The 13,190-nt window shown below is 36.2% G+C and overlaps 1 protein-coding gene across 1 annotated transcript in view; it reads right to left on the bottom strand.

The window, feature by feature from the left end:
* Positions 1 to 377: 377 nt before the first annotated feature.
* LOC145243566 (vezatin-like) overlaps positions 378 to 13,190 on the bottom strand; it is a 104,011-nt gene continuing 91,198 nt past the window's right edge. The window contains exons 12-14 of the mRNA XM_080106548.1: positions 12,017 to 12,091; positions 4,821 to 5,067; positions 378 to 1,491 (exon numbers count right to left, since the gene is read on the bottom strand). Of these exons, the coding sequence (XP_079962674.1) occupies positions 551 to 1,491; positions 4,821 to 5,067; positions 12,017 to 12,091 (1,263 nt within the window). The 3' untranslated portion in view covers positions 378 to 550. The remainder of the gene's footprint in view (positions 1,492 to 4,820; positions 5,068 to 12,016; positions 12,092 to 13,190) is intronic.

The raw sequence follows: 13,190 nt of genomic DNA on the forward strand, positions 1-13,190 counted from the left end.
CTGAAACTTGTGAGTAAATTTATTTTATTGCTTATTTTAATAATACCATAACAGATTTCTACAATATTTTGCGCTGATAAACCCAGCAGTTTGTTCGTGTCGAAGTTGCTTTAATAGCAAAACAGCAGCAGGAGCAAATACTCGTACATTATTTAGTTTAGTCGTACAATTTTAATAAACCCTCTTATGTCCGATCAAAATTCAGCACAACTAAATTGTCCAATTCAGCTCCTGCTGATTCAAGCAACTTTACACGTTTCTATATGACAAACAGCAGGAGCAGTCAGTCGTACATTGATCAGGTATAATTTTTGGTTGTACATTTTTAGTAAAACTCCTCCAATAGTAAAAACGGACAATTCCTATCAACACAGAGAGAGAACAAAAAAAAAATTTAATTAAATTTAAAAATTTTTTAAATGTTTAAAAAGTAAAAAAACAAAATCCTAATTAATCTTTCCCAGTCTTGATCCCAAGTAATCCTTTTCAGTGTTGATCTCAGTTTTAATCCCAGTTAATCTTTTTCAGTTTTAATCCCAATTAATTCCAGTTAATCCTTTTCAGTCTTCATTCCAGCTTCAGATTTATTTAATTCTTTTTCATCATCAACAGATTTATTAAACTCGTCATCTTCATCAAAGCTATCATCGCCAAACGTCTCCTCTTCATCCCCAAATGTCTGAATGTTCAAATTCAATTGCTCTTTACATCGAGCTGAAGCCATAGCAGCAATGTTACGAGTCAGAGAGAGACCCGATATTCCAGAGTTTGCTGCGTAACGTTCTTGCAGGTCCATAAGGTTAGTGTTTTGCAGAGAACGTTTTGGCAGAGGAATGTTGTCGCCATCGTTATCCTTATTAGCATGTAAGAAAAAACCGCTACTCGGCGTAGAAGACGTTGAATCAGTATGTACGGGGGAGGAGGTTGTGATGGGAGCATTGTTGTTTATGTGGTTACTGTTAGTATTTGAAATTCTGTGGGTTGGCGTCAATGAGGGACTTCTGGAAGAATCTTCGGATCCCGGATGTAGAATAAAACTAAAAGACTGTTCCGAAGGAACCGGGTCACTTCCGCGCGACAACGGTTGGTTGGCGTTATTCTTCAGATCTGTGCTGCCATTCTTGAAAGGCAGCAAATTGGTTGAATTCGCCTCGTCGTTGATCAGGTTGTCTTGCAGGGAATCCGTTTTCAGGCTTTCCGTATCAGTTGTGTCGCTTCCGGGAGAAAAGAGCATATTCCGCAGGTGCATGTCGCTAAGGAGATCCGATTCCACTGGCTCCGTGGATCCATGGAGAAAGAATGGCGTCGTCTCTTGTTGGTCTTCTGTATTGGAAAGGAAGCTTTTACTCCAGGAAACTTTATTTACGCTTGATACTTCAGAATTGCTCAAGTCCTTCAATTTGCTCGATGAAAATTCGTCATCCGAAGCAAGGAGATCATCGTCAATCAAATCTTCATTTAAATTATCGGACTGCTGCATCGGATCAACATCTGAAATAAATTATTAAATAAAAAAGAATAAGAAAACATTTATGATGGATTTATTCGCTTTTAAGGTTAATGACTATTAATCTCTATTATCGACATTATTATATATTTGGTGGAGAAGAAAGTTCTTGCGGAATTTTTAATTTTGATTTCAAACGATGTATTTTCAAATAACTATCTAATCGCTTAAATTACAATCGTTTTAAAACAATTATGTCTTCTTTTAAGAACATTAAATACAAGATAGAAAAAAGCAAATTTGTATAATTTTCTTATTTCAATTCAAGCTAGGCCGAAAAGCTGCTAAAACAATGTGATATCAACAAAGTGTTTGGCCCAGGAACCACTACTGAATGCACAGCACAATGGTGGTTTAATAAATTTTGTGGTAGCGACAAGACTCTTGAAGATGATGAGTGTAGTGATTGGACATCGGATGTTGACAACGATCAATTAAGAGCCTTAGTTGAAGCCAATCCATGCACAACTGTTTGAAAACTTGCTTCTGAATTAGACGTAACATATGACAGTTTCCAACCACTTGAGAGAGATTGGAAAGACAAAATATTGATAAATGGCTGCTTAAATTGAACGACAACCAAAAGAAACGCCGTTATAAAGTTTAATCTTCCCTTCTTTTATGAAACAAGAACCTAGGTTTACCCAGCCGGGCAATAAATTATTAAAAAAATAAAAACAAATTTCTGTATAAGAAGTTTAGAATGGTCATCAAAAATAGTATTAAATTACAAATTTTTGTATATTTATTTTTCAAAAACCTTTCACATATAAATTAGTAAATACGGAATTGCTATGAAAGACAGTAGGATTGAGAAGTCAGTGCGCCCTTCCTCGGAGGCACTGACTTGCAAAAAGTGCTTCGGCAGCCCCGACGGCATTCTTTGGTAAGGGTGCCTAGGCAATTAGCAATAAACTAAGAGAGAAGACTAAGCCTGAGAGAGTGAACCTCCTAGAACTGTACAGGAGTAAACTCCCACTGGAAAATCAACAGGGATCATATTACAGGAATGGTCTAATCTTTGTGGATTTTGGGGCCTACAATAAAAATCCCGAGATGTTAAATACAAACAGGTTGATATAAAGTCTTTGAGAATTTTGAGAGTAACATCTCTTTTTCAAAAAATAAAACAAAAAAATATATGCTGTAAAAACAGAACAATGAATACAAATCCAAGATAGCTGTCACGCAGACGAATAACAGGGGAGCAATGTTTTAATTAAATTTTTCTTGTATCATTTACGTTTTTTGTTAATTTAATTATTAATTTGTTATTAACCCTTTATGACCTGAATTATGATGTAGATGATTAAAAAATATCGATTGTTAATTTTAGTTTGAAGAGTAATGATGCTGTAATTAAACTACGACTGAGAATTTTTGCATTTCATAAACTTAGATTATTATCCATTGTGCTTGAAAAAAGTGTGTTCATGACAACACACAAAATCCTCCACTCTCTGAGACAGATGGTAGCATACTGAATGTAGTTGCAATCTGGAGGTATCTGTTATCTACGCATAAACTGAACTAATACATACAAACTGTGTTTGCATCATTTCCCATTTTATTTATTTTCATTTTATTTAATGTATTTATATTCATATATTTACGACTGAATGAATTAGTTCAACCAGGTCATAAAGGGTTAATAGTATTCCTACGTTTGTTTATATTTTTTGTTTTGATATTTAAACACCTGTGCGAACATCTAATTTATAAAATTTAAGTTGCAGAGCAGAGCTAGGGGCCTCAAATGATTGGATTTTTTATGGACCGTTCTTTTATGGGTTTTTAAAAAATTGTTATTAATTTTGTACATTCATCTTAGTTTAATTTTTAATTTTTATTCAGTTCATACGCGTGTCACATTGATGTAGTGGTAACATCACCAGCTTTGAATGCTACAGTTTTGCTTTCGATTTCGATTCTAGCTGATGGCACCCAAATACTTTTTTTTTTTACTTTTAAAATCACGACTCTATAATAATATATACGAAATTTGAATAAATTAAAATATCCTACTTAAGCGTATTTTCATCCCCCCCCTGCTAGTAATATATATATATATATATATATATATATATATATATATATATATATATACATACAAATAAAACAGTAGATGCATTTATGTGTGTGGGTCTGTTTGTATATTATTTAACCAATAAACTCAGACTACTGGTCACATAGCACTAAAATTAACAGGAAATACACCAAAGACGGTTTATAACAAGGAAAATATAGCTGTTTATATATTAGATTATAAACACAATTTTCCTCCAGCTAAGATATGGCTAAAAATATGGCCAAATATGGTTAAAATGTGCCTAAAATAAAATTAAAGTCTTTAGCTGGTTAAAATAGTTATTAAGGGGTCAAAAATGGGTCAAAATTAAAAATTGTACATTCATTATATTTTTTATTTTGATATTTAAACACCTGTGCGAACATCTAATTTATAAAATTTAAGTTGCAGAGTGGCGCTAAGAACCTCAAATGATTGGGATTTTTATGGACTGTTCTTTTATGGGTCTTTAGACGGTTAAAATAGTTTTTAAGAGGTCAAAATAAAAAAAAATCGTTATACATTTTGTACGTTCATCTTAGTTTATTTTTAATTTTTTAATCCGTTCATATGCATGTCACGTTGGTAGAGTGGTAACGTCACCAGCTACAGTTTTGCTTGCAGTTCCCACTGTACCAACTCTTTTCCTTCGATCTTGATGCATATATATATATATATATATATATATACATTTCATCCGTTGATGTTGTTCTTGAAGCCTTTCTTTAGTTTGTGTTGTGGATGCTTTCCTTGTATAATTTCGCTATACGACAGGCACTTAAGTAATCTCTCATCATCCATCCTTGTTAGATGTCTAGATGTTCTACACAATATCAACTGTAGCGAAATAAAATGACTTAAATGTTGATGCAAGTGAGTCATCAATATGCGTATGGCATGATAAACATATATATATATACATTTCATCCGTTGATGTTGTTCTTAAGTAATCTCTCATTATCCATCCTTGTTAGATGTCTAGCCCACCTCATCTGGTTGCGTATAATCAATTTTTACTCTCTCCATGACCTTTATGTGTCTACTCTAACCCTGTCCAGGGTTTCAGATGCGTAAAGTAAGTATGGCAAAATACACTAATCTTTATAATCTGTGAAATGTGAAAATAGTGGCAGGTGTGCATGTTTTATTGTCACAGAGTTTAATCTCTACGACTTAAATGTTGATGCAAGTGAGTCATGAATATGCGTATGGCATGATAAACAGTTAAATAAAAAAGATCCGTACCTTTATTATTCGGAAGGTCGGATTGCAAACTATCACTTTGAAGGCTATCCGTGTGCAAACTGTCGTCCGACTGGTCGCCATCACTGGATGAATCTGTCGAAGCACAAAGAGTGTCGTCTTTCAGCATTTGATTTCGTTTCACAGCAATTTCTTCTCTGCGTTCCATATCTGTTGCTCGAACGGCAATCACATTACGCAACTCAAACATCATTCGGCGCGACTCTTCTCGATCTTGTTCTCGTTTTACCTTGAAAAATATGAAAAAACATTTTTTATTTTAATCAATGGTTAAACATTTTTTTTTTTTTGTAAAATACTGCATGCTGTATATATACTGTAGAAGTCAATAAAGAGAGAAAATGAAGGTATAAACACTATATATATATATATATATATATATATATATATATATATATATATGTGATACTGCGATCTATTGGATGGATAGATATATGCACACACCCATATATAAATACGTTTGGATGGCTAGAAAACGCATTTTTTTTTATAAACAAATTTATATTTAAAAAAAATATGCATTGTTTTCTAGCTTTCTAGATGTATTTATATACATAATACTTAATTTCAAAATATATGAAACACTTCAAATGCAGGTAATATTTTATATATATATATATATATATATATATATATATATATATATATATATATATTAGATCGTCGTGAGACAGGTTAGTTTTATCTTACCAATCAACACATGTGCAACGTCGGCTGTAGCCACAACTACCCCATACAGTACAAGAGGAACCGCGGGATCGGAGCAACGGTTCATGTGCTCGCTCGAATGAGCGACGCTGCCTCTGCGCAATAATGGCTTAAAGCCTCTAAGCCGGAAACGCGACCAGTGCTGTCACGGTATTACAAAAGGCGTCTCTTTCCATTCCGCTGGAGCCTGCCATAGCGGTCGTCGTCGTGGTGGCGGCGGTGGTGGCTTCGTTGGCGGTCTTCGGGCCCGTTGTTGTTGCCGCTTATGCGTGCACGAACGGGCCAACCGACTCAACATGCACGACCGGTGAGGTGTTGCCGTCGCCGTCCTGTTTCAAACCCCCTGTGGAATGTGAGATGAGGGATCGCTCGTAGACCACTTGACTTCAGGCTCGGGGTGTCGTACTTAGTAGAGCAGCCACCATACTGCGATCTATTGAGACTAAAGGACGATTCCAATATTTTCCCCATTTCCAATTCTGTACTCAAGTAGATTCCAATTCTATAAATCAAAAGAAGAGTTGGCTTAAAAGGTTTTTCCAGATATTCAAATTAATTATACGAATTCCACTTGACTGAGTGAACAAGCTATTCTTGCAGCTCAATACAATGATGTCCATAAACTTAACTTAAATATTATTCAACGTAAAATTTCAAGTGAGGTAGAAATCCATCGACACTGTTGTTAATTATCCAACAGCTAGATTTTCCAGGGATGCCACTGCATGTACTGCAACTGAAAATTGACATACTAATTATCATGTTGTGAAATAAAAACCAAGCCAAGCTTTGCAATGGCACATGGCTTGCAGTAAAAATAACTGACAAACAATATCATAGAAAGAACAATCTTAATAGAACCTTCAGTTGTTGAATGATGACAAGAAGACAACAGTTACAAAAATCGATGATGTTCTCATTTCATTTGACCGGTCGAAATGATGATGACGTCAGTAATTCAAATTCGGGATCTACATGGTTAAATGTTCCCCCTTCGCTTCTAAAGGCATGTGCACAGCGAAATCGCAAGTTCCCATTCATCTGCAAACGTTCTGAATTCTTTGCTGCAGAAGGCTATGTCATTATCTGTCAGTAGTTTGTGAGGTGGGCTACATTAAAAAAAGACCACTTCCAGTTCGCGAATCATAGTTGCTAATTGCCTCCACACTGAAAATCGCGACGGACCACAATCCATGATAGTTAGGAAATGTTAAGCACTGTAGTGTGTAATGTCCATTCCCAGCCGTTACCAATCACTGCTCACCTCCAGTTTCCTGTAGAGCTATCCAAGTCTAATAATAGTAAACCAACAGCGACAATGTCATATACGTACATCCTAACTGCCGTTGGATCTATAGATTGGCATTGCTGCTTTTGTTGCCGCAAAGCAACTCTTCAGGTGAAATAAGCGCACTCCTAAATGTCAACTTTTTTTGTGTGAATGGCCATGATTTGGGCAGCATCTACCAATCAGTAGCTTGTGTCCCGCATCCTTGAACCATCATTGTGGTACGCATGTCAATTGTTAATTGTTGCTAATTGACGCAACCAATGTCACGTCTACTGAGAACCCATATTCCTTCACCGATTCTTCTAATGAGCATCTCACTGGCAGTTCCATCCATTTCCAATGCCAAGCTGGATAATTCCACTTCATTGCGGCCACAGTCTCACACATCATATGCCAGAATGTGATTGAACAAGCTCTTCTCTTTATTAATCCAAACCAGGAAAATACAGTCCGTCGTATTTTATGATATTAAGAATTTCTGGGATTGCATTCCCTCATTTCCAGCACAGGTCACCATGCTGTCTCAAGACTGTCAGTCCCAGCATGTGTGTGCCATCCCCAAGCCATTCTGGGTCCTTGCATTCTAGCTCAAATCAAGTTAAACGTTCCTGAATTTGAGATGTGGGCACAACGTCTTTGTCAACAAAAATATCATCAATATAAACTGACATTGTGCGGTCCACAGCTTCTTCCTGTTATAGCACTCTACTAACGATAGCCTTCATGGAGTGGAACCACGTGTAAGCCAAACCCCAAACGTGTCAGACAGTATCTATTTCCATCAACCTCTACCGTCTGGTATAGCCACAGTGTTTCGTGGACTCTTATTTGGAGATATGCAGTGACACGTTTGCTCCTTTTTGGTGCCATTCGCACATCTTAGCACCGTGAATGCATCTACGTGATTGTTAAGTTGTTGAGAGGTTAGAGTCTTTCTTTCAGGTACAAACCAACCCTTGTTCATTCATGCCCAAAGTTCTTGATAATAAAAATCTGGTCGAAGTTCTGCAGCCTCGATATTCTGGCACTCTGTTATGCACTCCTTCCTGCTCACTTCTGATGGTCAAATGTAGCAGTAAAGTCCGGTTCACTGATGGAGATAGCCGAATTTTCCCCACTCTTTATCTGTTCCTAAATCCAAAACGTAGATTCCATGAGCAGAGCTTCTTTCTCAGAAGTGCACGACTGTGGAACTCTCTTCCGTTTGCCTGTTTCCCACCTGACTACAACTTGGACGTCTTCAAGTCCAACATAAACAAATTCCTGACAAACCGCCCCCTTAAGTAAGACACTCTATCAAATCTCCAATACTAATGATTACTATGATACTATCTCATTGATTACTGTACAAGCAATAACCCTTATCCTCGAATGGCTTCCGGGCCTTAATAAGTGGTGACCACCATGTAAAAAAAAAAATGTGGAAACTTTCTCAACGTCAATCCACTCGATATCTTACAATGTTTTTATCGCATTGAGCCCTAACAGCAGATAAAATTCCAGTGGTTTAGCACACATCACCATAGCATCGATCTTAAAATAGTCTGTCAGTTTGTTGAAATAATGACTACGCCTCTTCCGCAGCATACACTGAACAAGCCGCCAATAGTCAGGATCGACATCGAATTGCATTATTGTAAGTGAGCTTCCTGTGTCAATGCCAAACGTCACATCATAGCTGTCAATCTCCAGAAGCGCTGCATTTACATCTTGGTGGGGAGTAGGCTGGCACTGATGCCTCGTCCCTTTGTTTGTTTCCCCGAACAGTTCTAGACCCAATGTCTAACACTGTTGCATCAGTTCCACGTCTTCGGCAGTCTCTCGCTATGTGACCCTTGTGGCCGCATCTGTAGCAGTTTACTTCTATGCCAGGGCAATTTCTGGTAGAAACAGCAGATTTACTATTGATGGATTCACGTGATGGCTTTGGTCCCCGGCTGACGTCAGCACCCTTTGCTCTTGCCCTCCCATGGTTAGGGTTTCAATTTTTGGTGCCTGCTGGAATTTGATGGAAATGGTATCATGGAACCCTGTGACAAAAACCAGTTTACTAAGATACAATGGCAATAGGCTTGCCACATCAGCTATCTTTTGAAGGTGATGTATTAGCCCTCTACTTGGAGATGAGCGAGATTGACCAACTGGACACTGAATGGATAAAGACTCAATTAAAGGAGGCATTCACAGATGGTGTGTTCACAGCCTATAGGAAATTAACCATGGTGAAATGGGTTGGCGAGCAAATGGACATTTATGCAAACAATATCAGATGGTTCGTTGGACTTGCTGGTTTCGAGGGAGTCAGACTAGAAAAACTTGCCACAACACTTGTTTCTATGACTGTTATCACATAAAGTGCTAGTTGTACAAAAAAATAAAGACTTAGGTTTATATATATATATATATATATATATAATTATTTTTTTACTATAATAATTAAATACCTACAGACACTAGTGTTTCATCCTTTCAGGATTCTTCAGTGCAGGGTGTTACGATTACTACCAGTCGAACGATTCGAACCCCGCGACACGAGACATCTCTGGCTCGATTAGCGGAGGCCGTATCCATTCGGCTACCATTAACCGTATGAAATAGCGTTGAATTTTAAACATTTTAATTTAAATGTTCATTACGTCAGACAGACAGTGATCAAATCGTTATACGATGATCTACGCATAAGAGCTAAATTGACCGACTTTTTAATTCAACAGAAAGTGCTCAACGATAAGAAACGAATTTCTTAAAGGGGCTTTCATAATTATTTTTTTACTATAATAATTAAATACCTACAGACACTAGTGTTTCATCCTTTCGGGATTCTTCAGTGCAGGGTGTCACAATTACTACCAGTCGAACGATTCGAACCCCGCGACACGAGACATCTCTGGCTCGATTAGCGGAGGCCGTATCCATTCGGCTACTATTAACCGTGTGAAATAGCGTTGAATTTTAAACATTTTAATTTAAATGTTCATTACGTCAGACAGACAGTGATCAAATCGTTATACGATGATCTACGCATATATATATATATATATATACTTGTGCCCGATATTATTCATACCCCCCCCTTGAAAATTGAGTTTATTAGGTGTAACTTTGTAAGAATTTATTGTTTACGTCCATATTGATACATATTCTTAATAAACCTCTTCTGATCATTTTCATCATTTTAAAATCTCGGGATACTTGTAATAAAAGAAATATACAGCTATTTATAAAATCTGCAATGTTCAAAAATAATCATACCCCCCTTATTTTTTCAGTATTAAACGAGTTTCTGACTGTTTGTTTCCTGTTTGATTCTTATTTTGAATGCTTTTATACAACCTTTGATGAATTTCATTTCGTTTTTTGCATTTTTCAGAAATTAAAATGATATCAACTGAAAACCAATAAAAGAATAAAAATTATTAGAATGGGGAAGAAAAAAGAGCTTAGTAATGATCTTAGGACTAAAATTGTGAATTCACATAAGGATGGTTTAGGTTACAAGTCAATTTCCAAGAAATTTGAGGTCCCTACAGCAACAGTACAGAGCATCATCAAAAAATTCCAGAGCCACCACACAACAAACAACTTGATTGGTAGAGGAAGGAAAAGGAAACTGTCTGCTAGAGCCACCAGGAATATTGTAAGAAGTGTTAATGCAAATCCAACCACCACTACTAAAGACATTTTAGAAAATCTGGAGTCTTCTGGCATAAAAATATCAAGGCAAACATTGCAAAGGACTCTGCATGAAAATGGTCTGAAAGGAAGAAGACCAAGAAGGACTCCATTGCACACCGGAAAACACCTTGCAGCACGTCTAAAGTTTGCTAGGACCCACGTAAATTCTCCAGAGTCCGTTTTCTCAAGTATTTTGTGGACTGACGAAACAAAAATTGAATTGTTTGGCCATATGGATGCTTGTTACGTTTGGAGGAAGAAAGGAGAAGCTTAAAACCCAAAGAACACCATACCCACGGTGAAACATGGTGGTGGTAGCCTAATGTTTTGGGGCTCCTTTTCGGCTAGTGGTCCAGGTAGTTTGGTCAAGATAGATGGAACTCTGAAGAAGGAGCAATATTTGGAGATACTCCAGAAAAACATTAGACAGGATGCGGAGAAGCTCCATTTAGGACCAAACTGGATCATTCAACAGGATAATGATCCAAAACATACTACCAAAATAGTCAAGAAATGGTTTGAGGATAATCAAATTAATGTTTTGGAATGGCCTAGGCAGAGTCCCGACCTGAACCCTATCGAAAACCTCTGGCACATATTGAAAACTGAGGTTAAAAAGCGGAAACCTAGAAATTTGAGGGATTTGGAGAACTACTGCATTGAAGAATGGTCAAAAATCAGTGTTGTTAATAAATATCCAAAACGGTTACAGGCAGTTATTAAGAATAAAGGGCATGCTATTGACTATTAGTAAGAGAGGTATGAATAATTTTGAACTAGTGCCATTATTGTTTTTCTTTGTATACTGTTTCAAACTTGCATAATTTATTTATTTGTTGAGTTTAAATTAAATGCTTATGCTTGATTTATTGTTTGAAATCCCTTTAATATTGTCTACCTTCTGGTTTGAGCAATATTCTCATAGAAATCTCAAAGATCCGAGGGGTATGAATAATATCGGGCACAAGCGTATATATATGTTCGTAAAACGATTAAAAAAAAAAAAAAAAAAGGCAAAAAGCTGTAAAATATTTTTTCAGAAATTTTCAAGGGAGGTAATTCAAACGAAAACTGTTCATTTTTAAAATTACAACAGTTTTGTGCCCCGTCGATGTACATACACCAGACAAACCTGTTTTCTAGCAAAACGCCACCCCTTTCACTGTTGAAGTCTCTAAATGCCAGAAAAGCTTCTAGCTTATTCCCACGAAGTGCTACGCTTTGGAATTCCCTCCCTGTTTCCTGCTTCCCTGGCTGTACTAACATGTAGAGGTTTAGAAGTAATGTGAACAGACATCTTGCTGCCCAACTCCCTACAGAAGTAGTTCCCAACCTTTTTTACATGGCTATAGTGTTTACTATAGTGTTTATTTAGATTTTTGTGGCACACGTATCATAAAAAATAGTATTTTCTACTCATAAAACCTTTTTTGTAATTCGAGTTGTACCCCCCCCCAAAAAAAAACAAACTTAGGTTTGTATATAAGTATAGATTGTTATTTACCCTTTCTTCAGGCGAGAGATGAATATAATTACATTCAAATTCGTCTTTGTCAGGATCAGTATAATCTTCAAATACCTGCAATTATACGAAACAAAAAAAAATAATTAAAAACGATTATTGTTATAGAACAAAGGTTACTTGTAAATCACATGATTGGTATTTTATCTGTAATCAAAAAAAGTTTCTTTAAATTTTTCTTATCGTTCTGATGATATAATAAAGTTATATGTAACTTATTTCTCATTTTTTATTTAATATATCATTCAATTTTAGAGAAGTCAACTTATGATGTTTCTGAATTGGTTATTCGTATTATTTTGTTCTTATGTGATTTAACCTCCGACCTTCTCCAGGCCTATCTTGTCGAGCTCGGGAATTTTGACTGAATTTTGAGTGGAACCCTTTATTTACTTCACGGGAGTAACGTGCTCTTGTTCCGTCAGCCATGACAGCATAGAGGCCCTAAGTAATTCGCAATTGTATTTTCTGGTTGCCCATATTGAGGATTGAACCTTTAACTGAATATCACTTTTTACAATTGATTTTTCCAAGTACTCTAACCACTGCGCCACGGTCCTTTTGGGCAATTCTAATATTTTATATTCTATTTCTAGTTGCAAATGTCACTATTTATTACTATATATTAACATATATATATATATATATATATATATATATATATATATATATATTAATGTTTATGCTAATTATTTGTATATATTATTTATTGTTTATAATTACTAGTTCCCATATTGTATTAAATTCTATATTAGGTCTACTTTCTTCGGTCATCTTACTCTCCACCATTCTTCTGTCTATAATTTTTACTTTGTCCCATAATGGTAAATGGTTTCCCTTTTCTTTCAGATATGGTCAGCTATACCTGACTTTTCATTCTCTCCAAGTACGGCTTTTCGATGTTCTTCTAACCGTAATTTCAGTGGACGACACGTTTCACCTTTTGTATAGTTTTCCACATTTACAAGGGACTTCATATACACAGTTCTTAGTCATGATTTTTTCTGTAGGGGGCTTGATCTCACAGGCTGTTTCCAGAGAGTTGAATCACTCCTGAATACTGTCCTAATGTCATATGGATTACATATTCGTTGAAGGTTTTCAGACAAGCCCTTCATATATGGTATAAAAACTGTGCTGAGTTTTTAAGTGGTGT

Source organism: Euprymna scolopes, chromosome 22 (genome assembly GCF_053919585.1).
Source record: "Euprymna scolopes isolate OS-2025 chromosome 22, ASM5391958v1, whole genome shotgun sequence".
NCBI lineage: Eukaryota > Metazoa > Mollusca > Cephalopoda > Sepiida > Sepiolidae > Euprymna > Euprymna scolopes.